Here is a 25,176-nt window from a genome sequence, read left to right as displayed (position 1 = left end):
CATGGAACGAAGTTGGCATCGTATTCTAAGCACAACAGAAAGCCACTGGGAGATTTTAAGCAAAGGAAATCCTGATTTGATTTATATTTTTACAAGAACACTCTTTGCAGCAAGTGACTAGCAGAGCAGTGGCAGGGGTCTCAGGAAAACCAGTAATTCAGTTTAGAGATGGCGTGTTCACCATGGGGAATCACAGTGGGTCACAGTGGAGAGGAGGGGGAGTGGAATAATTCAAAATCTATTTTCAAAAAAGAATGACACTGACCCCACCCACCTGTAAGGAGCTTATACTGTTGGAAGGACAAACGTGCTAACAGTTTAATATAGCAAAATAGTTACTTTAATAAAAAAAAATAGAAGACATGGATGGAGCAGAAGAGGGAGTCTGGAAGTCTTCATGGAGGAGTCAAGATGCTCAGTGTTAAAACATACGTAGCATTTGCCTGGTGAGCTGAGGGTAGATGGTGCTGTGGGCAGGGCTGACAGTGCATGTGGTAGCCATGAGGATGTACCCCACAGACTTCTGACCACAGGGGCCTTAACTGACCAGAAGCCCCAGACACTGTGTCCATCCCATGCTGTGGGAACCCTTCCATTGTGTTGGTCACTTGTGTTTAGAAATCTGTTTTTTGTGACTCCTTTCTCCCCAGATTTCAAGCTCCTGGAAGATAGTCTCGGCCTTATTTATTGTGGCAATAAATACTTAATGAGAAATAAAAATCTCTAGCAATAGCACCAATAAACAATGATTGCTTTCCAGCCCTCCCTGTTGACTTCACATTGTGCAGCAATTTCAAAGTCCTGGCCTTCAGGTGTGGTCTCCCCACCCAGCTCGTTGAGGGTAAGCCTCCACTCCCTCTTCTTGTGCCTTTTTCACTGGCCACTAGGTACTGATCTGCATACTTAAAGAACCCTCCAAAGACTAGTGAATGAAATAAGTGAATAGAAATGAGTTTAAATCAATATGCAGTTGCTATTACTGGTTAATAGGATTTTATTCCTTTCTTGGATACAGGATGATAAAGTGACGTTGGCTGCTGCAGAAGGAGTTCACCACCTACGACTTCCCCAGCATGTCTGCTGAAAATAATCAGTTATCAGGAGCATCACCTCTTCACCCTCCCACAACTCCCCAATGTTCCACACAGACCTTACCTTCAGAGAAAGAGGATACTGACGTAGAACTAGATGAGGAAAGTCTACAGGATGAATCTCCAGTTTCTCCAGAGGGAGAGTCTGGGGAGGACAAAGAGTATCTGGAGGAGGAAGAGGACCCGGAAGAGGAAGAGAATCTGGTGAAGGAAGAATACTTGAAGGAGGAAGAGCATCTGGGGAAGGAAGAGCATCTGGAGGAGGAAGAGTATCTGGGGAAGGAAGGGTATCTGGAGGAGGAAGAGTATATTGAGGAGGAAGAGTATCTGGGGAAGGAAGGGTATCTGCAGGAGGAAGAATATCTGGAGAAGAAAGAGCATCTGGAGGAGGAAGAGTATCTGGGGAAGGAAGGGTATCTGCAGGAGGAAGAGTATCTGGAGAAGAGAGAGCATCTGGAGGAGGAAGGGTATCTGGGGAAGGAAGGGTATCTGGAGAAGGAAGAGTATATTGAGGAGGAAGATTATCTGGGGAAGAAAGGGTATCTGGAGAAGGAAGAGTATCTGGGGAAGGAATGGTATCTAGAAGAGGAAAAGGCTCTGGAAAAGGAAGAGATTCTGGAGGAGGAAGAAGCTCTGGAGGAGGAAGAGAATCTGGATGGAAAAGAAAATCTGTATAAAAAGTATCTGAAAGAAGGTGAGTATCTGGAGGAGGGAGAGCATCTATGGGAGGAAAAGTATCTGAAAGGGAAAGAAGGTCTGGATGAAGAAGAGTATCTGGAAGGGGATGAGTATCTGGAGGAGGGCCTCCCAAAGGATGGTAGCTCTAGTTTACCAGGATGCCCAGGAAAAAAGCACAAACCTGAGAGAGAGCCAGAGCACAAATTGTCAACCCTATCCATGGTGCTGACAGGTAGGAAGACTCATTTACTGACCAAGTTCTGCTCACAACTGTAATATAATAGCCTTGCCCCAAAGCACTGCACCAACAAAGCAGGCAGGAAGACTTCATAAACATAAACCATCTGTTTATAATAATAATTGTTATTTGTATCTTTTGCTTTTCATATTACACAAGTAATACATGTTCATTGCAGATGCTTTAGGAACTATATATAAGCAGGCAAGGAGCAGTGGCTCACACCTGCAGTCCCAGCAGTTTGGGAGGCCAAGGCGAGAGGATTGTGTGAAGCCAGAAGTTTGAGACCAGCCTGGGCAACATAGCAACACCTCATTTCTACAAAAAATTTTAAAATTTAGTCGGGTGTGGTGGCAGACACCTGTGATCCCAGCTACTCAGGAGGCTGAGATGGGAAGATCACTTGAGCTCAGGATTTTGAGCAGCCTGGGTGACAGAATGCTCATCTCTTAAAAAAAAAAGAGAGAGAGAGAGAGAGAGAAGAAATAAACTATATATAAGCAAAAAGAAGAAAGCAAAAATCACCACCACTTGACTATCAGATTTGATAATCGCTTTCCACACTTGTGATTATATCTTCCCCAGACTTATTCTATATATATATATACACACACACACACATACATGTATTTATATACACATATATATACACATACACACACCCCTTTTGTAAAAAGATCAAGCTTTATGTTGTGTTTGTAACCTGCTTTTAAAGATACCCTTATTTATATAAATATTATATATAAACACTATACATATATGAATATCATTTAATATTATATACATTTAATATATTAAGCTTTCTAAAAATCATTTTAATGACTGCATCGCATTGTATTGTGTTGATAAGCTATATTATTTTTAATCAATCTTCTATTATTGACCATTTATTGCTTCCAATGTTTTGTTCCTTTTTTAAAATGGCATTTTGGTGAACTGTTTTATCAGAGACCTCTATTTCCTGGAATACATTCCTACACTCTGTTGCTAGGTCAACAGACACTGGTATGCTTCTCAGGATACCCATTCATCCCCCTTAAAGGAATCATTTTAGTCTGGGGGTAAGTATTTGACTTTAGAGTGATTTTTCTCATCCAAGGGCTAAAGTTTTTTCAACACTGTTTCAGCAACTGGCAGCATTTCCTCATGTTGGGTTTTATTATTTGGCAGCAGCCTCCTTGTGCTGTTTGCTGGCAGTGATTAATGTGCTTTTGCTCATATGCCCCTGTAGTGTCTTCTCTTGATGTTGTGACTGCATGGCCATATTCTACTAGGTACAGAAACGTAAAGGTTCAGGTCACCTACATCATCTTCATGCTGGCCTATAAGTAGAACTAAACTATTTTTCCGGATTTGGTTCTGCTACCAACTGCAAGCATCCTAGGCAGCCTGAATTTTTAAATTCCTAAAAATCTGATTACACTCAACCTACTTCCTAAAAGCTGGGTGTTATCAGCAGCCACACAGGCATTTACTGTTACATCCCTCTCCATCAAATCAGATGTACCATCCTTGATTCCTACTCCCCTCCTGGAAATTTAGTTGTTGCATTAGAGAGGTAATTCTGCTATTGCTGGGAAACTCTCTTTTCTGTGTGCCTCTACCATTAAGTTTCCTCTTGGAATCCTAATATCCCTGCTGTTCAAGTATCAAATGTAATTCTAATACTGAAAAATAGCATTCAGGGCTTTTTCTCTTGCACAGTATGAATCAAGCATTCTTAACATGTCCCCTCTATGTGCTGGATCTTAGTAAATATATTACCCACTAGAGTAGGACAAATACAATGCTGTCAAGTGAATGGAACTGTGTATAAAGCAAACACTTTGAAAATAAATGTCCTGCTAACAAAAATTGGAGAGGCACTGAAGAAACACCAGGGAGATGCTGAAATGCCTTTCAAGGCTCATGAAAGAATGTCTTGGTTTATGAAATTCTAGGGCTTCAAGACAGATTGTACAAAACAGGTTAAGAAAAAAATTTATAAGGAATTTCTTAACTTTTCAAAAAATATATATCAATATTTTTTGGTAGAATATTCTCCTAATACCCTTAAGATATAACTTCGTTTACCCTTGTGTTGAACCTCAGTAACTAACAAGAGTGCCTTCCTCACCTATAGCAGATGCTCAGTACATGTAAATTGAATCAAGTGATCATATTCACTTCTTAGAGCCAGTCACACTCACATATACATGGGTGCCCACAAATTCTTTTAAACCTTATCAATTAATTGGCATCTATAAAATGAGCCCTAGATATGACAAATGGGCTTATCTCTCATGCTGATGCATTAACTACTAGAGGTTAGTGGAAAACTACGCTGAGAAGAATTCTGAGGCCTTGTCTGGGCTCAGCAGCAAAGAGTGCTGTGATCAACTAGTAATGTCTGCCACAGGAGCAGACAGTGAAGGGGGTGCCTGAATGCCATTTATTTATCTACTTAATAGCAAATAGGAGTCTGTCATGAAGAGCACATTTTCCTTTCTCTCAGGATCTTGACTGCCTAGGTTTGAAAGCCAGCTCTCTCCCTCTCACTAGTTGCATGAGCTTGGGCAAGTGACTTAACCTCTCCATGTCTTGTTTGTCTTCATTGTAAATAGGAACAGCATTAGCCCTACCTCATAGGATGTGTGGGAGGATTAAAGTGATTTAATTAGGTAAATCATTAAGAGATATGCCAGGCACATAGCATTTTAGGCCCAAGAAAGTGTTGGCCATTGTAAGTATTATTATATTACATGATGTATTATTATTCCCTTGCCATTGACTTGTGACTGGCCACACGCCCCTAGCCACATTACCTGCTTTGTGAAATGGACATAACCAAAAGATGGGACACAATGAACCAGGCTGTGGGAGGGATTTACACCCTCCACTCATCCACCCTACAGGCCGGTCAACTTCAGAGACTCCCACAGCCCTGGACAAATCAGGTTACATCAGAATAACAACCCCCACCCACCTCTCTTCCTTAAAGGCTTGATTCCCCCCAAAGTTTATGGGGAAATCCACTAAAATTAGGTGAGCAACTTGAATATAAATGTAGCATCAACTGCCAGTGAATAATTGGTTAGTTGCATCTGATTGGCCTGCTGGGGGAGTTCAGATTTTGGATGCACAACATGGGTGTGAGTGCTGTGGTGTCCAAGTCAGAAAACCCAGCACATGGTGGGGCCTAGACCTTGGGCATGTCACTTATCATCTCTAGGTTTCAGTTTCCCCATGTGCAAAAACGCCTTTCTCACAGTGAGTTGCAATAAGTAAATGAAGTAACATATCTGAAACTGCTTTGAAACTCCCCTGTACCATGCAATTGTAAGTATAAAATACTCTTCTAATCTTACAAGAAGAGAGGTGCTAGATGAGCCTCCAGGCTACATTGCTCTCCTGCTGCCATAGAACATACTATAGAGTGAAACCACCCCACAATGAGACCCCTTTTAGTTTTTTTAGTACCCAAGACATTCCTAATGATAAATTCTGCCTTGTGGCAAATAATGCTGTGGAGATGTCACAGTACATTGATTTTGATTCATCAAAATTTTGCCTCATCTTTTGATATACATAATGCATCGAATTTTATTTTCTTTACCCTGCTAGCTCTTCCTCAGCAGCTCCAAATGCTGTCTGGCCTAACTGCTGTAATTCAGTTGCCATTTCCAGTTGAGAGCTGGTGTGTCCCAACTACCATTTCCAACAGGGAACCTAGCAATTCTGGAAATTTCAGAAGAAAGGTGCAAGAGACACTAACAAGGCAGAGATGAGAAAGCCAGCCAACTTTTCATGCAAGGACGTTCACCTCTGTGACCTTGATCAACCACTGGTGGGTGGGGGGATAGTGAGCCCCAGAGCTGGTTGCCGATGCCTCCACTGTGCTCCCAAAAGAACAGAATTATTTTCTGTATGTGTGTTGTCCCAGTGAAAGTTAGGGAACATAGTCTGATGGCATAGGGTGCATATTGTCTATTTCAAAATCTCTATCTCCTTTAATTGTCCCAACCATTTTCTCTTCCTGCCCATTTCACAGATGAGCAACTTTGAGCTAGAAAGAGGGCATGTGACTACCCCAAGGTCACAGAAAATCATTAGAACTGCCAGGACAGGCTCCCAAACTTTCTCTCCTCTTCTAGTCGCTTTTCCTCCTTTCCTCCCTTCCTTCCTCCTTTCATGCTTTGTTTCTGCTTTTTAATAAGTTGTGTACCTATTTTAATTTTAGAAAAGGGACATCAAAAAAAAATCTTCTTGTTCCTTTCTTTAAAAAATGAAAAATTTGAAAAGTAAAGAGTAGAAAGACATCCCCCAACCTGTGAACATTCAAATATAAATAAAGCTAATTCACACTTAAGTGATTTGTATTCTGTCTCTTTGCCGCCATTGTTTGCATTTGTGATAGTGATGGTCCTTGTTGTGTGGTTTGGTTTTTACTGTTTTAAACATGCTGTCTATACAAGGTAGTATTTTACTTTTGTAACTTAGTATTATAACTTCACCATTTGCCCATGTTGCTTAATTGTTAGAGACATCATTTTAATAACCAAGGGATATTCCTCAATAATATTTTGTTGCATGGGTAAGCTACGGTTGCAGGTCCTTTAAAATTAAAATTAATTCTTAAAATACATATATGCCCTGTACCTCAGTCACCTCTGCTGGACAAACGTTCTTCATCCCGAGACAGAGGGAGGCTTCTGGGATAACCATAGAGATAAGCAAAGCAAACTTGAATTTCCAAAATCCATGATTGCCTGAAAAGTATCTTCTTGAGCTCTCACTAATTTTATAAAATTTCAACCTACTAATTTTTAAAGGAAACCCTTAAGAGACACTACTAAAGAAAAGGAAAAATAGAAAATTTCTATAACGAGGGCCCTCTCCACGTACTTAACAACACATTTTTTAAACAGAAAGATGCTTTTTTGCCAATATTGTTTTTCTTTTTTCCAATAGAACCCAAGGCAAGTTATTCGTCACAAACCATGCTTCTTCGTGATGCAAGGTAATAGTTTTCTTTTGGGATAAATCAGGTGGAAACTCCTGCTTAGGGACAATGTTTCAGCAGCCCTTGAAGAACCCAAGACGGGGCGTGGCATGGAGTAGGGGAGGAAGGAGGAGTTTAGTGGGGCTCCCAGAAGTTACAACCCTGCTTGCCTCTGCCCCTCAGTCACTCACAGGGGAGGGGTGGGTCTCAAGATCAGAGTCCTGGGTGCTCAGAACCACTAGAGATGAAAGGGGCAGAGGTTGTCTGAGCCTGGGGAAAAGGTCTCAACCAGGAGAGACTGCAAAGGGCTCGCAAGCAGTGCTGTCAGGGAAGCAGATGAATGAATGCCCCCAAGGGAAGGTGCAGTGTGTCCAGGAAGAGAACAGGTTTAGGCATATTTCCAAGGCCTGAATTTTCATTCAGTGAATACTCATTAAAATCCTGTGACAGGACTTGGCGCACACTAGACGGTCAGTGAAGTATCTGTGGAATAAGTGAGCCTCTGTGGAATATGCTGGGCCTGCTACGTGCCCAGCTGCAGGGGTCCACCAGCCTTGTCCTTGGCTTTTTGTCTTGTCCCCTACACTTTTTCCCCAAAGGATAATTGATCTCCACTAGATCTAAAAAAAAGCACAGGGCCAGTTTAGTTACGGCGAGAAGCAGGAATGAAATCCCAGTTTTGCCAAGTAGGGGACCCATAAGTTACAACTTGAGGGCACAGGGCTCCCACGCAGGGCTGTCCCTTGACCCGGCGAGGCAGCCCCACTCCAGCTCTATTCCCCACTGCACACCTCCAGGGATGCTGCAAGGCCTCTGACAGGTAACTCCACTGCAGGTGATGCACAAACGAGGGAGTGGCTTTCCAAAAGCCCCCGTTCACCCCAATCGCTGACACTCAAAGCAAGTGAAGCAATGTGGCCAGACACAGTGAAGGGGCCCGACAGTGATGTGACCACCTTAAAAATATTGAGAACTGGGGCTTTGGAGCCAGACTGCCTGGGTTTGAAACTCAGCTCCTCCATCCAGGCAGCCACTTCATCTCCTTGTACCTCAGTTTCTTCATCTGTAAAATGGGGAGAGGAACAGTTCCAGCCTCACGGGGTTTTGGTGAGGATGAAATGTATATTTACTGAGCAGGAGGCTGAACAGTGACCAGCAGACAGCACACTCTCAGTAAGTGCTGCAGATCCGTGTCCTCCTCCATTCTGCACCCCACGAACCACCACGTAGAAAACTTAGCATGCCCTGAACAAGAGTCAGGATTCCTGGTCAGCTTTATTCCAAACACACACACCCAGCCAACCCTTTGTTCCTATTTCAGCTGAGGGGGTTTCCAATGGGTTCCCAGGGCCCATGGAGAGCTGTGAGGATCAGAGAGGCCCTGGGGGGCCTTCCTGGTGTCCACATCAGGCTTGGGTCCCCCAGGGGCCAGATCTGGGCCTCCAAGTTCTCAGAGAGACCCAGGATATTCTTCACATGAGAAAGTTGAGAACCCAAACCTTCCACAGACTCCTTTAGGCAGTAAGTGTTACATTCACACATGCACATGTGTGAGAGGCAAGGGTTGGGGAAGGATAGCAGGTACAGATCAAGCGTGTCATGTGTCCCTTATAAAGAGAAAGGCTATCAGCCACCCCAGGCCTGGAGCGGCTCCCTCTCTCACTTCCCCATTTACTGAAGATCCTCCAGGCACATGCCAGGCCCTCCCCTCGCTAAAGCACTACAGAAGCAGGCCTTGAACAGTCCAACTCCCCAGGATCCAGGATCCAATGTCTCCACCCTGTGTCCTCTCCATCACAATGGAACATGGGGCTAGTGTTCAGCCCAGGCGACTGGAACCTGGTTCTGCTTCCTGGGAGGTGAGCCCTGGCAGGAACCCCAGAAGGCCCTGTGATGATCCAGTCTGGAGCAGGCACAACAGAGAGCATATGGGGGGAAATGTACTTGATAGTGGAAATGACCAGAGAAGCCAATATTATGAGATAACTCTCTAAGTTTGTTTAGCAGATTTGACTTTTCTAAGTCCTTTCATGAGAACTGGCATCATCTCTGTAGTTCCAGTGGGCACCAGGTGAGTGAGGTATGACAGTTATCTCGCTAGAAGGATAAAGAAACTGAGGCCCTGGAGAGTCTACTCACCTGGCCTTGGGGCCTGGAGCAGGACAAGAGTTGCCATGGACCTGAGGAACTCACCTGCATCCACCTGTTCTGAATCCCTGCGGTCACCTGTCCTAGGATCCAAACATCTGGCCACTTGCCCAGGGGCCCCTTCTTGATGGTGTGCCCTAAGAACATAGCTGCTCAGCCCCAGCCTGCAGGGCTGGCACAGACCCAAGCTCCCCTACTTGTCCCTCAGAGGCACCTGCAAGATCTGCCTATAACTCCTATAGACCCTGAAGGGAGCCTTCCCAAGGCACCCACCTGTGAGAACGAACAGCCTCTGCTCTGTCCCTCCACCTCTTTGCCTGAGCCCTTACCCAGACTCCAGCCCTTAACCCACTCCCCGCCCCTACACTGAGTTCCCTAGTGCAGATGGGGACAGGCCTTACTTCCTCTGCAAGAGTAACAGCAAACAAGTAACTTACCCCAAGTGCCTCCACTATGTTGCAAGAGCCAACATTTAAGCTCAAGTGTCAAGAGTTGACACCAAAGTCTATGCCTTTTCTACCAACCATAGTCACCACCTATTTATATGTTGGGGATTTTTTTATTGTGCCCATCTCTGCCAACTGGGCCAGTTGACATGAAATAACTCCAGGGCCAAAATACCCCAAAGACCCCTCTCCTTCATTTGAATTAATTTCTTGCCCCTAGTGAAAAGCCAGAGACTCCTGAGAAAGAACACAGTGTGGGTTGATGTGTCAGGGTCATCCCTCTTGATCCTAAGCTGTCAGGTAGTGGAGCCTGCACCTCACACCCAGTGCCCTGCCCTCAGGCCCTTTGGAAAGCCTTCCTAATGGTGGTGGTGGTTGTGGTGAGCCGATTGCAGGGACAGACCTCAGTGCTTAATTTTAAACTGCTGCAGCATCTAATTCAGTATCTTTTCCACTCTGCCCAAAACAACTGTGAGGCAGGGAGAGGCACCAGAATAAGCAGGGTTGTGAGCCAGGAAAGGAGGAGACTGTTCTGGAACATCTGTCAGTTATGACCACCTGGCCCAGTGGCCTTTGAAGGCAGCCACAGATCCTCTCATGGTTTAGTGAAGCAGCAGTGGCAATGTGTGGCTCTGCTGCCCAGAGTGACACACTGGCCTATTTTTCATGATTCACAGCTCGTCTCTTCAAACCTCGAGACGTCCATCATCCGGGTCTGGATGTCAAGAGCAACCCTTCAACCCCTAGCGTGCCTTAGGAGGGGTTCCTGACCTGGCCCCTGTCTGGAAGTTGACCTTCCTGTTCTCCCCTCTGGCAGGAGCCCAGACGCTGGCCCCTCTCAAGCAACCAACTTCTTGACTGTCCCGTTGACTTCCATGACCCCTTCTGCCATCTCTGAATCTGCCACAGAGTCTTCTGAGTCGCTTCTGACGTTGTACAGGAGCCAGGCCAGTCAAACGGACTGGCACTACGGCGGAACTGCCGGTGAGGAAAGCTGAGCTCTGTCGGCGAGGCCCAGCCGGGCTCTGTGGGCTGGGGGAGTAATGGTCTTGCAGCATTTTGTGCATGTGAAATATTGTAGCTTGAGTATTGCCTCTCACACTAATGATATCCTACTGTTTCCGTTGCCCTCTGAGGTCTCATTTTGGGTAAGTTGTTAACTCCTCTCCTAGCCTTGCTTCCCGTTTCCTCCCATCCCAGACCCCCCTCAGAGAAAGAGCATCAGCAAAGTGCTGAAACAAATAGCTTCTTCCATCTTTCCGTCTCCTCCCCTGTTTTTCATTCATCTTCCTATTCTTGTTCTACATGAACACAGGCACAATTTCCCTCAGGGACACAGGCCATTTTCTTCCCAGATTATACACTGGCTCCCTGGGGTGACAGACCATATCCAGATAATCATGTGGAAAATGGAAAATGGGACATGGGCCCACCACCGACAGTCTCAGCGTGAGGTCGAAGCCAGCCCTGATTCAGAACCCACCAAAACTATCTATGTAGCGAAACTTCGTGGCTACAGCTCAGACACACGGGAGAGAGTCTGGCAAAATTGCATTAAGGGTCTTCATTCTCTACCCAATTAAGCCCTGAAATCCTCACTCTGGGACCCTGGGGGTGGAAGACCGAATAGCATTTCTTGCCATTATTAATGATTTAAATCCAGCCTTAGTGGGATCGATCCATCACTGATTCACAGATTTATTTCACATCTGTAGTCATGGCAGCAGTAAATTAGATTCCCCCGTCACCTCCCCTCCCTGCCCCTATCCATGGCTGCTAAATTTTGTAGCTCCAATGTGGTTAAATGAAATTAGGAGGCAGAAACTCTATAAGAGAGAATGGAGAGGCAGAGGACAGGCACACACTGCCAGCATGTGCAGAGGAGTGTTCCACAGGCTACATCGGTTCACTGGGAACCTTTTTCAGTTCTGTGTGCTCCCACAGAGCCCCAAGAACTGGAACTATCTCAAAGTCAGTAAGCATGACCACTGAGAAAATCTGAGCATTTATGTAAATATTCATAAGAAGGATTATGAAAGTCATTTACTGAGTAATTGCCAGTCAAGTGCCAATGCTAAGCTTGAAAGGATGTGGGAGAGGAGAAAGGTAATGGGAAAAGGCTGGGGTATGCAACAGAGGGGACTTGAGCCTGTTCACACCACTGTGGACCCAACCCATGGGCTGGCCACATGCCTGAAGAGGGCGACAAAGAGGAACCAGGAAGCACAAAACTGAAAATGTAGCTTTCTAGCGCTTATCAGAACCCCTGCTTGAAACATCCTGGAATCTGCGTTCTTAACCAGATCCCCAGAAGCTGCTCAGGGACATGAACGATGAGGAACTGGAGAACCTCTAGTTTAAGATGAATTGGTTTCAAGGCTCCCTCTTCCAAAGCATGATTTTATTATGAGATTGTTCAACCACAATGAGTCAAAAAATGGTGTTCCACATGGCTCAGCCTTTCTCGACAAATAGGACTTTGGTCAAATATGGAGGAAAATATACCCAGGTAAATCCTCGGGACCTATGACTGCAGAGGGTGGCAGGTCTGACACAGAAAGGCTGCAACAGGCACAGGAAATGCTTCGTGATCCATATAAGGAGACGCTCTGGAGGACCGGAAACACTAGTTATGGCCTCATGTATCTATCCAGGCACACAGCAGGGTTATAAACCAAGTCAGCCAGAAATTCTAACACAGAACATCACATCCATGCTCACAGAAATCCTCCAGACTTAGTGCCTGGCACATAGTAAGCATGAATATTTAATAAATACTTGTGAAATTGTTGTTGAGCCCTCATCTGATTCAAGGTCAGATCATGGTGATAAAAGGGTATATACCACTACAAAAAAATTAGTCTTAGTAGGAAAGGAGCTCTGTAGATAGAAATATGTACACATAGAGACACTGTGTGTATAGAAATGTGGCTGAGAATACACAGAGGTGTAAGCAGAGGTCAGATGTAGCATTAGTCTGTTTCCATACTGCTGATAAAGACATACCTGAGACTGGGTAATTTATAAAGAAAAAGACGTTTGATGGACTCACAGTTCCACGTGGCTGGGGAGGCCTCACAATCGTGGCAGAAGGGAAAGCACGTCTTACATGGCAGCAGCCAAGAGAGAGAACTGAGAACCAAAGGAAAGAAGTTTCCTCTTATAAAATAATCAGGTTCACGAGACTTATTCATCACTACAAGAACAGTATGGGGGAAACCGCCCCCATGATTCAGTTATGTCCCAGCAGGTCCCTCCCACAATACATGGGAATGACAAGAGCTACAATTCAAGATGAGATTTGGGTAAGGACACAGCCAAACCATATCAGATGGGGAAGAGGATTGACAGCTCTCAAAAGCACAAACTGGTGTGTTTCCTTCAGTGGACTCAGATTTTGAAATATCACATACAGAGGTTAAAGAGATGAGGATGCTCTCAACAATAAATACAGGAAAATGGCTGTGAACTTTAAGAATAGTGTCAGGAAAGCTGAATCAATCCCAGGATAAACATTCTTACCAAAACATAATAATAATAATAGTGATCACACAGGCAGCAGCAAAAGACAGAGGCCCATTTAAAACAGAATTGAGCCAAAAAAAAAAATCAAGACAGGCAGGCTAGTACTGTTTAGTGTAGTGTTGATGAATGATTCAGGGAAAAATCAAGTTGTTCAATTGCTATTTAATTTTGACTTCGCTGTAAAAAATAATTATTCTCAAACTGAAAAGAGTGCAACAAAATTAGGTGAGAAATAGCAGGAACTAAAGATTGGTGAAATGAAATCAAAAGAGAATGGTAACTGCTGTCTCCTGATCTGGATAAAATATACTCCAGAATGTGTACATAGTGAGAGAATAGCTTAATCTTGCCTCTGGTTTTTGAGGAATTGTGGGAAGTTGGTGAAATGAGTCTGTGACCAATCTGGGACAAACACTGAGAGCAAAATGATCGCAAGAAACCAGCCTAAGATCAATAGAAGCCAATCACATAATACTGGCCTTGAGGTCACTTTTTGACAAGGTTATCAGATTAGGGAACTGTGGAAACCCCATAGGGCGAAATTCCACGAGACATTTCATTTCCAAAGGCTTCCTGATGTTCCTGGACAAGATAGAGATATATTAGGTGGGTGCTACTGTAAGATGATGTCATCACTAATAATAACTGATTGAACAGCACTCCAAGATACTGTTTCATAGATCAGAGTTGACCCGGTTTCCAGCAGAGAGCCGTGGGGCTCTGTCCAGTAGAAAACTTTTTATAATAGGCTTGGATGCAGATTTAGAAGGAATATTTATATTTATAGATGCCCTGAAGCTGTTGAATGCTGAGGATAACATAATCAGATTCTAAAAGATTTTGGCAGGCAGAAACATCGGACCAGAATTAGCTAGATAAAAGATATTGGTCATTGATATTAGATCCTCCTATCAGGCCCCCAAAAACAGCAGACTGGAGAAGTGCAGAGTGAGGAAGCCCTGTTTGTTGTTAGATGCTTTCTTCAACCACAAGCTCAATAATTCAATAGTATAATTGATGTCACTGCCAAAAAAGTTAACACAACCAGATACAACTGAAAGGTTATGTAAAGAGGATTTCATCCTGCTCTGCCCCACATTGGAGTACCATCCCTGGAATGGCACGTTCAGTTTGGGGGATACCACACTCTCTAAGAACTAGAAGCAGCTTGGTGGGGGCTCAACAGAAAGGCTGGTGTCCTGGACAGTAAACTGCCGACTACCTCACACAAAGAACTGCTGAAGCAAAGGAGGATGCTAAGTCTGGAAGACACATGACTCTGAGATGTAAAAACTGACTTTAAATATTTGACAATCTGCCACACAAAACCAAGACCTGAGTCTTACACTCCAGACTGAAGGGCTAGAATAGGACACTAATGAAATCCCACCGAAATATTTTAAGAAAAGAAATTATACCTAACAGTCATAACTGTGCCATGGCACAGTGAGTTTTCTTGAAGTTGGAGAGCTCCTTGTCTGTAGAAGTGCCGGCCTCTTGCTGAAGAACTAATAGGCACTGATACGGTAAGTGTTCAAAGTTCCTCTTAATGCCACAGGCCACCACACAAGGTTTTGTTTTTGTTTTGTACCCTGTTCATCTTGAATTTAGGACCCTCCCATAAGCTGGTGGAGCAGTTTACTTGGCTTTTTCATCATGGCCCTATTAGTCCCTGCTATTAAAAATGGAATGGGCTGGGCGCAATGGCTCATGCCTGTAATCTCAGCACTTTGGGAGGCTGAGGCAGGTGGATCACCTGAGGTCAGGAGTTCGAGACCATCCTGGTCAACATGGCAAAACCCCACCTCTACTAAAAGTACAAAAAGTAGCCAAGTGTGATGGCACACGCCTGTAATCCCAACTACTCAGGAGGCTGAGGCAGGAGAATGACTTGAACCTGGGAGGTGGAGGTTGCAGTGAGCAGAGATCGCACCACTACACTCCAACATGGGCAACAGAGTGAGACTCTGTCTCAAAAAAAAAGAATGGAATGTAGGGTGTGTGTGTGTGTGTCTGTCTGTGTGTGTACACACACGTGTACACACATGTATTTAGCATTTAGGAGTAGGAAGACAAATACCAGGGAAAGAGGAAAAAGGAACAGGAATCATAAAGTTCCAGAAGACAGAAAACAAGGGTAATCAAGAACTCACAAAAGCCCTAATGTATATATACAGTAGCTTCCCATTGCAAATCTTAGCAGATCTATCCTAGGCAATCCCCATGTTTCCCATCCAGTCCCCATTACACACCCCGTGGTTACAGAGCAGACACGCTACTTCGTACAGTGACAGGCACACCGCATTGTGTGTCTACATGGCCTTGGAGCCACTTGGTTCTATGGTTCCTACAGCAGGAGGGATACCTATAAGTCTTCCTCTTACCCTGCCTCAGCCCTTCCAGCTATCCTGAGGACTGAAACTCGCCTCACGGTAACCAGATTAGAAGGCCACAACAGGGTTACATTTTCTGACCACTAATTTATTGCAATCCTAGAGTGATTTACCAAAGCCAAAGGGGTTGGGGTGCAGTGGGGCATCTATATATGCCAGCTGTACCCGCCAGCCTCAGTTCCCCCAAACTGTTGACCAGCCTTGGGTGCCAAGAAAGAACCTGAGACCCCAAATACCCAGTATGAATCCACTGGAAAATGTAAGGTTTAAATCATTAATAGCCATCCTCTTCTGCCTTTTAACAGTAAAATCTTTAAAATCGAAATCAGAAACAGAACAAGAAACCACCACGAAGCCTCCTCCAAAAGGTAAACTTTATGATGATTTTAAATGATCTGTAGAAGTTAGTCATCCATCCTGGAGAAGGTAAGAAGCACAAAATCAGCCTGCCCCCAACCAAGGAGAGCATGCTGTTGGCCATTTTAAAACAGAGCAGGCTTAATGGAGGCCAATGGCCAAGGCATTATTTCTGGAATTTAATGTCAAGGCTCCAGGCTCAGGTAAGACATTGAGCCAGAGAGTTAAGTGCTCTGGCATTTTGAAAGGAGAGGAAACAATATTTGTCACTGCAATTAGGAGGGAAGATAATGGTGTTACCCATACTTAGTTCATGCAATGACATTTACTATATCCCTACTGTATATGAGGCAGGATATAAAGTAGACAAAACCCATCTCACCCTCTCAGAACCTGAACTCTAGTGGGCAAGATACAATAAGAATAAAGGGAGGGGAATCAATATTCAGTGAATATGTGCTGCAAGCCTCCAACTGCTGAAGATCAAGGAAGCCTCTTATCCTAAAACACGTGCACTCCACCCTGAGGCTTCCCAGCTATCTAGGAGGTGATTTTTAAATTGATTCTATAAGGGATTAAAAGGTCTGGACTAGTTCACCATACCGTATCCTGTTAATAATTTTTCCTATTCTTTTTTAGAGTGTGTTAGCACGAAAGTACAGCAAAAAGAGGAAGAAAATGGTGAGCATCTGACATAATATATCCAAAGATCCCTGCTTTCTGCAGAGTGCCCTGGGTGGGGAAGGTGCCCCTGGCAGGTGGCTCCCTCTGTGATCCAGCATGCCCCTGGGCCCAGAGGGGACTGAGGGGCATCCTAGGCACATGGCCCCCGAACCTCCTCAAGAAGGAGGCTAAAACGAGAAACAGAGAGAGGGTCTCTGAAGGGACAGGACTGAAAGTCCATCTTCCTACTCAAAAGCTTGAGATAGGGACTCCCACATTTAAGAGCATCCAGGGAGTTGCTGGATTCCCTGAGGCCCGGGAAGTAGGCTTGACTGGGATACCTGCACCTCCCCAGATAGACTCAGGGTCCTATGGCATCTTGGTAATGAATAAATTGGAGCCCTTACAAATGGTGTCTTAAAGGTTTATTAAATGCTTTTTAAGAGGGGGTTGGTTGAATCCTACAAGGGGGAAGAACAGGGGAGAATCCTTAGGGCAGCAGAATCCCAACTTGTGAGCACCACTCCCCAAAACAAAAGCCTGCAATTAACCAGACCCATCCTCATTAGAACACAATTTAGGGACTAAGATCTGTTTTACTTGAACATAGGGGTAGTGGGAGATGGATCAGTCTTACATACACACAACAGCTGCTTATACCGCCATCCCCACCCCATGGCTTATCAAATAAACTCTTGTAAACTCTAGAGTATGCATCCCACCCAACCCATCACACCGTCAGAAGGGTACTGACAAACAGTTTTCTCCATCTTATTCCATTTCCATGGGCATTTTAGAGCTGCCATACTCAAACTTTAATATGCAGGACAACTACCTGGGAATCTTGTTTAAAAGCAGATTCTCATTCAGCAGATCTGAGATTTGAGATCTGACCTTTCTTTTTTCTTTAGACAGCGTCTCCCTCTGTTGCCCAGTGGTGTGAGAACAGCTCACAACAGCCTCCACCTCCCAGGTTCAAGTGATTCTCCCACCTCAGCCTCCTGAGTAGCTGGGACCACTGGCATATGCCACCCACGCCTGGCTAATTTTTTATTATTAAAGAGACTAGGTCTCACTATGTTGCCCAGGCTTGTCTCAGCTTCTGGGCTCAAGCAATCCTCCCTCCTCAGCTTCCCAAAGTGCTGGGATGCTAGGTGTGAGCCACCGTGCCTGGCCAGGTTTGGTCTTTCTAACAAGTTTCCTTATCCACGGACCACACTTTGAGTAGCTAGATTTTAGAACAGTTTATAGATTTGTACCCACAGCAGCCACCAGCCTAACCTGACCCTTTAGCCATCTGCCTAGGATAGTAGGGAATTCACTGTGAAACATGGAGAAGGTGAAAACAGGATCGAGTTTCATCTGTGTGCTTGTCAATCAGTGGCACTGGGTTGCTCATTTCTCAGAGACAGCCCTAGGCTAGTCACTTACTGCTTTTCCCCAACCTTTCCTCATCTACTGTTAAAGAAAAAATTATTCATTGATACTTGTTAAAGCCCAGTAAGTAGACTTTATTCAGAACCACTGTGGTCAGTTTAGAGACCACAGCAATGAGATTTTGCAGGAGGGGAAAGAGCTTGGGCTCAAGTCCAAATACAGCATGGGCAAGTGAGAAATTATACCCAAGGAGCAGGGTAGAGGTCAGTGGATGGAAAATCACTAAGAAGAAAGCATGGGGAATTCTGAATAAACCAACCTAATAGGATTCTTGCTGAGCATGGGTCAGGTGATCAGATATTAACCAGATGATGGTGGAGGATGAAGAACCTCATTAGATATTGAGGGAGATCGGATATTGAGGGTAGGGGTTCTTGTTAAACCAACTTAACAGGGTTCTTGCTAAAACTGGATTTTATAAGGAAGTGCACAGATGGGCCTAGGAAAAGATTCAGGAGCCCGACTCAAGTTTGGTCAAGCAAAGAATCTTTGTCACATAATGTGGGAATTATAGTATTTACCCCTCAGGGCAAATACACACAGCTCATTTATCCCAAATTCAAGAATGATTGTTCAGTCAAGAAAAATGTTAAGAGGTTGGGTGCAGTGGCTCATGCCTGTAATCCGAGCACTTTAGGAGGCCGAGAAGGAAGGATCACTTGAGGCCAAGAGTTTGAGACTAGCCTGGGCAACATAGCAAGACCTCATCTCTACAAAAAATTTAAAAATTAATCAGGCATGGTGGTGTGTGCCTGTAGTCCCAGCTACTCAGGAGACTGAGGTGGGAGTATTGTCACAGTTAGCCGTGATCACAACACTGCAATTCACCCTGGGCTACAGAGAGAGACCCTGTCCCTAAAACTTTTCTTACATAAAAAAGAAAAATGATAGAGGAGAGGCACTTGAATAAGGAAGAGTTAAGATTTGTTCTTAATCCCAGTACTTTGGGAGGCTGAGGCCAGCGGATCACGAGCTCAAGAGGTAGAGACCATCCTGGCCAACATGGGAGAACCCCGTCTCTACTAAAAATACAAAAATTAGCTGGGCATGATGGCATGTGCCTGTAATCCCAGCTACTCAGGAAGCTGGGGCAGGAGAATCGGTTGAACCCACGAGGCAGAGGTTGCAGTGAGCCAAGATCACGCCACCGCACTCCAGCTTGGCAATGGGCCGTCTCAAAAAAAAAAAAAAAAAAAAAGAGATTTGTTTTTAATCAGACCATGGGAAAACATGCTGCTCCACCTGGGGAACAGTGTGTGCTAGCTCTGACCTACATTAGCACTAGTCCTCTGAGCCACCCTCAAGATGAGTCTTATTGTCCCATGGCACAGATACGGAGCTGAGGTGCAAGGGGGACACGCAACAGTGACATGCCGGAAGTGGCCCAGGTTCCGGATGACAGAACCACCACTGGAACTTGGCCTGAGACTCCCCCTGGCCCTTCCCATCCTCCCGTAGAGTGACTTCAGGAGGAGATAATGATATCACTAGAAGAGAGGTAGAGGTTGACAGATATCCCCAAAGGGAAAATTAATTAGAAATAAGGCTTTTTCTTCTCATTCAGCCCCAGCGACAGCTATGATACTGCTTATTTACACTTGACATGTTGACAGTGCCCAGCCATGTTAATAAGCTTACTTATTACTTTGAATCGAATGCTCCTGAGCAGCACTGTTGGGTATTCAGCGCTGCCAAGTTCACCTTCTTCCCGTGATAAACACCTCCTTTTGTACCACCTCACATTATTATTCAATACGCATTATTCAAAAATTAAAAAAACTACTAAGATATGGCAATCGCAAATGATAGGAAGTTGTTGAGTTACCAGGGCCACAGTCGTACTCGTCTCCATCCCGGGCAGGCACATCTGAGGCAGGCTCAGAGCATCTTCCACAATAGCCTGCTCCTTGGTCTCTCAGGCCCCTTTTCTACCAGTTCATTCATTTCTCCTCTCTACTGCCACCCACAAGGAGCATCCCTAGTGCTTGCTTGAATTCCCAAGGATTCTTGCTGGGTTTTCCTCCATGGTTTTTTTTTTTAAAAAAACTTCCTTGGTCGTTTCCATGGCAGACAGTTCAGGAACACATGGTGTTTTTAGAATCAAGCTGAACATGCCCTTGCCTTTCCCCTGTCGTGGGTATGCCAGTGGGGGTGGTATTGTGTGCACCTGTGGGAAGTGATGGAAGAATTGCCAGGGAATTCTGGAAGCATGGGGCCCACCTCATATGCGGCAAGTCTGTCAGGCACAAGCCAAGGCTACAGGAGAAGGTTTGCAAGCAGAGAGGCCCCAGGCCTTTGTGGATAAAGGCAGCCCCAGCTCAGTAAAATTCTCCATCCCAGGAGGAGCCCGAAGGAGTCAGAGTTTTTGCTACAGAGCCAAAATTGGGAAGAACAACAAAAGTAATGTGTAGAGATCACAAGGAACATCCCATCTCTGTCCCCAAAGGCATAAGAAGGACACAGAATCAGTCTAGGGCCAACCTGGCAGGGTTCCCAGGTTCTCCAGAGGGGCTAGCTGGAAAGGGCTGGTGTCATCAGAAGCTGAGACAATCGGCCACCATCATTTTCCTGGGGGCCCAATTATCATGCCAGAGCCACTTCCTCTGAGTTCTTCTCTCAGAATCACCTTCCTAGGAGTATGGAAGAGAGGCCCAAGTTGTACTGATCAGTTCCACAACTCAGCTTGCACCCCAGCTCCACTGGAGGCTCCAAGCTACTCTTCTGGCCTGGAGAGTCACCAGGCAGCCGCTGACCTTTGTAGGAACAAGGGCATTCGCTGTCTCTGGAAGACGTTCTCCATCCAGCTCACTGGCTCAGGGATTCATCTCTTACGCTCTGATTAGTAATAATGAATCATATGCAATTCTAGAAATTGGCAAATTTTGACAAGCCTGGTGGAAGACAGATATATTTCTTGACATTTCCAAGTGAAAATCACACTCGGAATAAGTCTGCCTCAGAACAAAATCTAAAGTCCTTCCCATAGCCTACAAAGTCCTTTGAAAGCTGGCCCCAGCCCACCACCTGCCCACCTACTCCTCCCTCCCTCACCCGCTCCTGACTCCTCTCTGACCTCCCCTCAGGATGGGCAACTTCATGCCTACTCTACTGCGGGCATACCATAGGGTTCCCCTGGCCATGTGTCAAACACGCCCCTCCCACACTCACCTCAGGGCTTTTGCACCTCCTAGGCCTCTGCTGGAATGTGGCCTTCTGCCTGTGCATTCCTTACTTCACTCAGGACTCATTCAAAGACCACTTTGTCAGACTGACCCTCACCAGCCACCAGGAACACACGCTTGCTTTCTGAAGTCAGCCACTGAAACTGACCCTCTTATTCCTATTTTATTAGTACTCTCAAGTTGAATTTTAGGACATGTGATTAACCTATTTAATATATCATTGATGATGTATGCATTTTTTGGAAGGGCAAAGGTAAATACCATCAATCTATTTCTATTCTTTTTAAATTTTTTATGTTTTTGGTTTTCTTTCCACATGCCCTTCTTTTTGATGCTCCTTCCAAAACTGAAAGTCATGGAGTTTGCTTCTAAAGAGAACTTTTGGGATGGTATAACAGATGAGTCCATTGACAAGCTGGAAGCGGAGGACTTAGATGAACATGTAAGTTGGATAAAAACTTGAGACCCAGCCCCCGCTCCAAATGTTAGAGCAGGGTGGCCCAAGCCCAGCCCAGGCAAGCTGGCTGAGGTCTTGGGATCTGAGGACCTGGGTTTTCTTTTTGTCTCATATACCCCAGACTGGGTGTTAAAGACAGCAACCCAGAAACTCCAACAAGCATAGACAGAAAAACCCCAAGGAAAGCCTACTCCCTCTATGTAGATGGGGCAACCTGGCAAGACAGAAAACTCCAGATGCTAACCTCTCTACTCCAGGCAGGCACCACAGCAAATAGCAGTGGTGTTTCTCTCCCATCTTTGCAGGCCTGTGACCATGACCACCCTACAGAGAGATACAGAACCAGCCCTGGAAATTCAACAGGGTGCTCTCCCCAGCCGTTCCCAATCACCAGAGGGGACATGGGGGAGTCATCATGGTTTCAATAAGCCTTACATCCACTGGATGTTTTCTTGTCTTTAAGACAAAATTTTTGTTATAATTTTGTAAATATGCCACATGAATATTTTGCCTACGGGGGGCAGCCTAGTGGCTCGAATTTCCTGCGTCAGCTTCCTCTAGGGCTTGCACTCCATGCTGATTCTGAGGGAAGCATTATTATGCATCCTGTCCTCGCCTGCTAAGACTTCTCAGATTGTAGGTGCTGACTACAATCCTAAAAATGAAATCTTGTGTCTCTGGAACCCAAAGTTAAGCAGATATGTTTTCCTAAATTTATAAAAGAAAAGGCAAAAAACTAAATATTTCATTGTTAAAATGTTTTTAATTGAGAAATTTTCTGGTCTCAGTTCATATTTAGCCCTAAATTCTATACTTGCCTCTATAAAGCACCATATTACTAAGATTTACTGAAATACTACAATGAAGGGAGAAAAAAAATGACATAAATTTAGATTTACTGCTTTGGATTTACAAAGGTAGGAAAGTAAACATGGGCATTTTGGAAAGATTTTTCAACTAGAGTTGAAACCTGAAGGAATTGTTTTAATTAGACACAAATTATTCAGAAAACTTCAAGGCTCCTGTCCATTGATGTTTAGCTATATCAGGTGGCACTGAATTCTCAGGTGACAGACACATCTCCGTGTGTGTTCTGGAAGGACATAGCAGATCTGGGAGCATTCCAGAGTTTTCCTTGGGACAGGTGGGCTAAGCAGGGGAGCTCTCATCACAAGCACCGTGACATTCCAGGACTTTGCTACTAAAGGATTTTAGGCAAGAATGTGACACAATCAGACTTGTTTTTAATTTCTGTAAGTATTTTGATTCAAACTCCCTAAACAATCTAGCTTTTACATTGAGAAGCTACCATGTGCACACCCTTTTAAAATATTGAAGTAGTAAAGAAGGCTATGAAATAAATGTTTCAAGCCTCTACTTCTTTACTTTAATAAAATAACTGCTGTATACTGCTATTTATGTATCCTGGAAATTTTAACACATATATACATATAAATGTCTTTTAAAACACATGCATATCCACAAATGGAATCATGATGTACATTCTGGTCTATAACTTACTTTTCCCTTAATAACATATTTCGGAAGCTTTGATATTCCATTACATCTTGTACCATAATTTAACTAGCGCCCTGTCAATGGATGTCTAACTTGTTTCCAGTCTTGTGTGTGTGTGTGTGTGTGTGTGTATGTGTGTACATATAAATATATATATATGTATTCAATGCAACGAATTGTACATATATTATTACATACAAATGCAAGTGTATGTAAAGAATACAATTCTAGCAGTTGATGCTGGAACCAGAACTATCTGCATCTTTAACTCAAAAAGCTTTGACAAATTTCCCCACCAGTAAGTTGTACCATTTTCCTATTCCCACCTAGAAGGCACGAGAAGGCCTCCTTCATCGTATCCTCGACCACCAAGGGACATAATTCTGGCCCATCTGATAGGGTGAAAATAGCATCTCATTTTTGGTTTTTGCATCTCCTCCATTAAGAAAGGTGCTAGGCATTTTCACAATTATTGGACATTTGTGTCTCTCTATGAGTGGCCAGTTGGTGTTGTCTTCTCTTCTACCAAGTTGCTTATTTCTCTTTCTTTCTGATTTGTGAGGGCTTTTAATATATGAAAGAACTTAATTCTTTTTCTGACATACATGTAAATTTGTTTCCAGTTTGTGTTTTGTTTTCCAACCTTCTTCTTGGTATTGTCCATGACAGGGTCATTTTTTATGTGCAGGTAGTCGCATGTATCAATATTTTCTTTTCTGATTACTAAGTATTGTTTCATGTGTAGAGAGGTCTTTTCACTCCTCAAAATAATTTTTATAATTAATTTATGTGTTCCTCTAGCTATCTAAGGGACCTCTTTAAAACTATGTGGAATTTATTTGGGGGGAACAATATGGCATAGGAGATCTAGCCAAAGCCCCCAACAATACTGAGTTCTTTCTCCATGGACAGGGTCAAATTTCCTTTTTTAAAGGTCACTCCGGTAGCTTTGTGGATGATGAATTGGAGGGGAGAGGCTGAGGGCAGGAAGATTAGTAATATGTAGCAGTACAGATGAACACATGGGAAAGTCTGGCAGCTCAGGGCAGTGCCCAGCACAGCTGCCATGACATGGTACGGATTTCTACTCTATAGGCTGGAAAGCTGAAGAGGAGAAGAAGGGTACATTTGTAGGGTAAGATAGAAAATTCTATTTGGTACACACTGAGTGTTAAGTTCCTATAAGATATCCAGATAAAGTTCAATTGAAAACCAGAAATACACAATCTAGGTCCTGGGAGAAAGCTCTTGGCTAAAGATTTTTCTTTGAAATCTGTATTCATTTGCTAAGGCCTATTGTTAACAAAGTGCCACCTTTGAGTGACTTGAACAACAAAATTTACTATCTGATAGTTCTGGAGACTCAAAATCTGAAATCAAGGTATCAGCAGCGTTCGTTCCTTGTGAGGGCTGTGAGGGAAGGATCTGGCCCTTGTGAGGGCTGTGAGGGAAGGATCTGGCCCAGGTCTCTCTCCGTGACTTGTAGATGGCCATCTTCTCCTACGTCTATTCACCCCATTCTCCCTCCATGCATGTCTCTATGTCCACATTTCCCCTTGCTGTAAAGACACCAGTCATACTGGATTAGAGCCCACCCTAAGGACCTCATTTCATCTTGAGTACCTCTGTGAAGAACCTATCTCCAAACGATCACAGTCTAAGGTATTGAACTTCAACGTACGAATTTGGGTGGCAGGGAAGTGGGGAAACACAATCCAACCATAATAGAATCCTTAGCATACAGCTGAAGCCTTAGATGGGGAGAGGATCACAAGGCATTTTTTTGTCTGACTACTGCAGGTAGACAAAACCCCGTGTCCCCCAGCTCGTACAAGCATTCCAGCATTAGCTGGTGTTTACACATGAGCCTAGGAGCTTTCTTGGTTTGCAGTTAGTGTGGAGAATAGTTTTTGGTAAGCAAGCAGGAATCCAAAAAAAAATGGTTGGAGGGAATGATACCATATCTTCTTATCCAAATGCCATAGATGGAAATAGGACCCCTACGATTAGGGTGTAAAGACTAACGTGTAAAGTCACTCACGAAAACTAGTCATGGTACACA

At 44.3% G+C, this 25,176-nt stretch overlaps 1 protein-coding gene across 1 annotated transcript in view; it reads left to right on the top strand.

Annotated features, from left to right (window-relative positions):
- Positions 1-999: 999 nt before the first annotated feature.
- The window catches only part of ERICH6B (glutamate rich 6B), a 54,552-nt gene continuing 30,375 nt past the window's right edge, over positions 1,000-25,176 (top strand). The window contains exons 1-7 of the mRNA XM_037986721.2: positions 1,000-1,486; positions 1,538-1,785; positions 6,958-7,006; positions 10,400-10,566; positions 15,806-15,868; positions 16,497-16,538; positions 21,493-21,581. Coding sequence (XP_037842649.2) covers positions 1,074-1,486; positions 1,538-1,785; positions 6,958-7,006; positions 10,400-10,566; positions 15,806-15,868; positions 16,497-16,538; positions 21,493-21,581 — 1,071 coding nt within the window. The 5' untranslated portion in view covers positions 1,000-1,073. The remainder of the gene's footprint in view (positions 1,487-1,537; positions 1,786-6,957; positions 7,007-10,399; positions 10,567-15,805; positions 15,869-16,496; positions 16,539-21,492; positions 21,582-25,176) is intronic.

The sequence above is a fragment of the Chlorocebus sabaeus genome, chromosome 3 (assembly GCF_047675955.1).
Source record: "Chlorocebus sabaeus isolate Y175 chromosome 3, mChlSab1.0.hap1, whole genome shotgun sequence".
Classification (NCBI taxonomy): domain Eukaryota; kingdom Metazoa; phylum Chordata; class Mammalia; order Primates; family Cercopithecidae; genus Chlorocebus; species Chlorocebus sabaeus.
The sequence above is the reverse complement of the archived record's forward strand: the minus strand, read 5'-3'. Positions and strand labels throughout refer to the sequence as shown.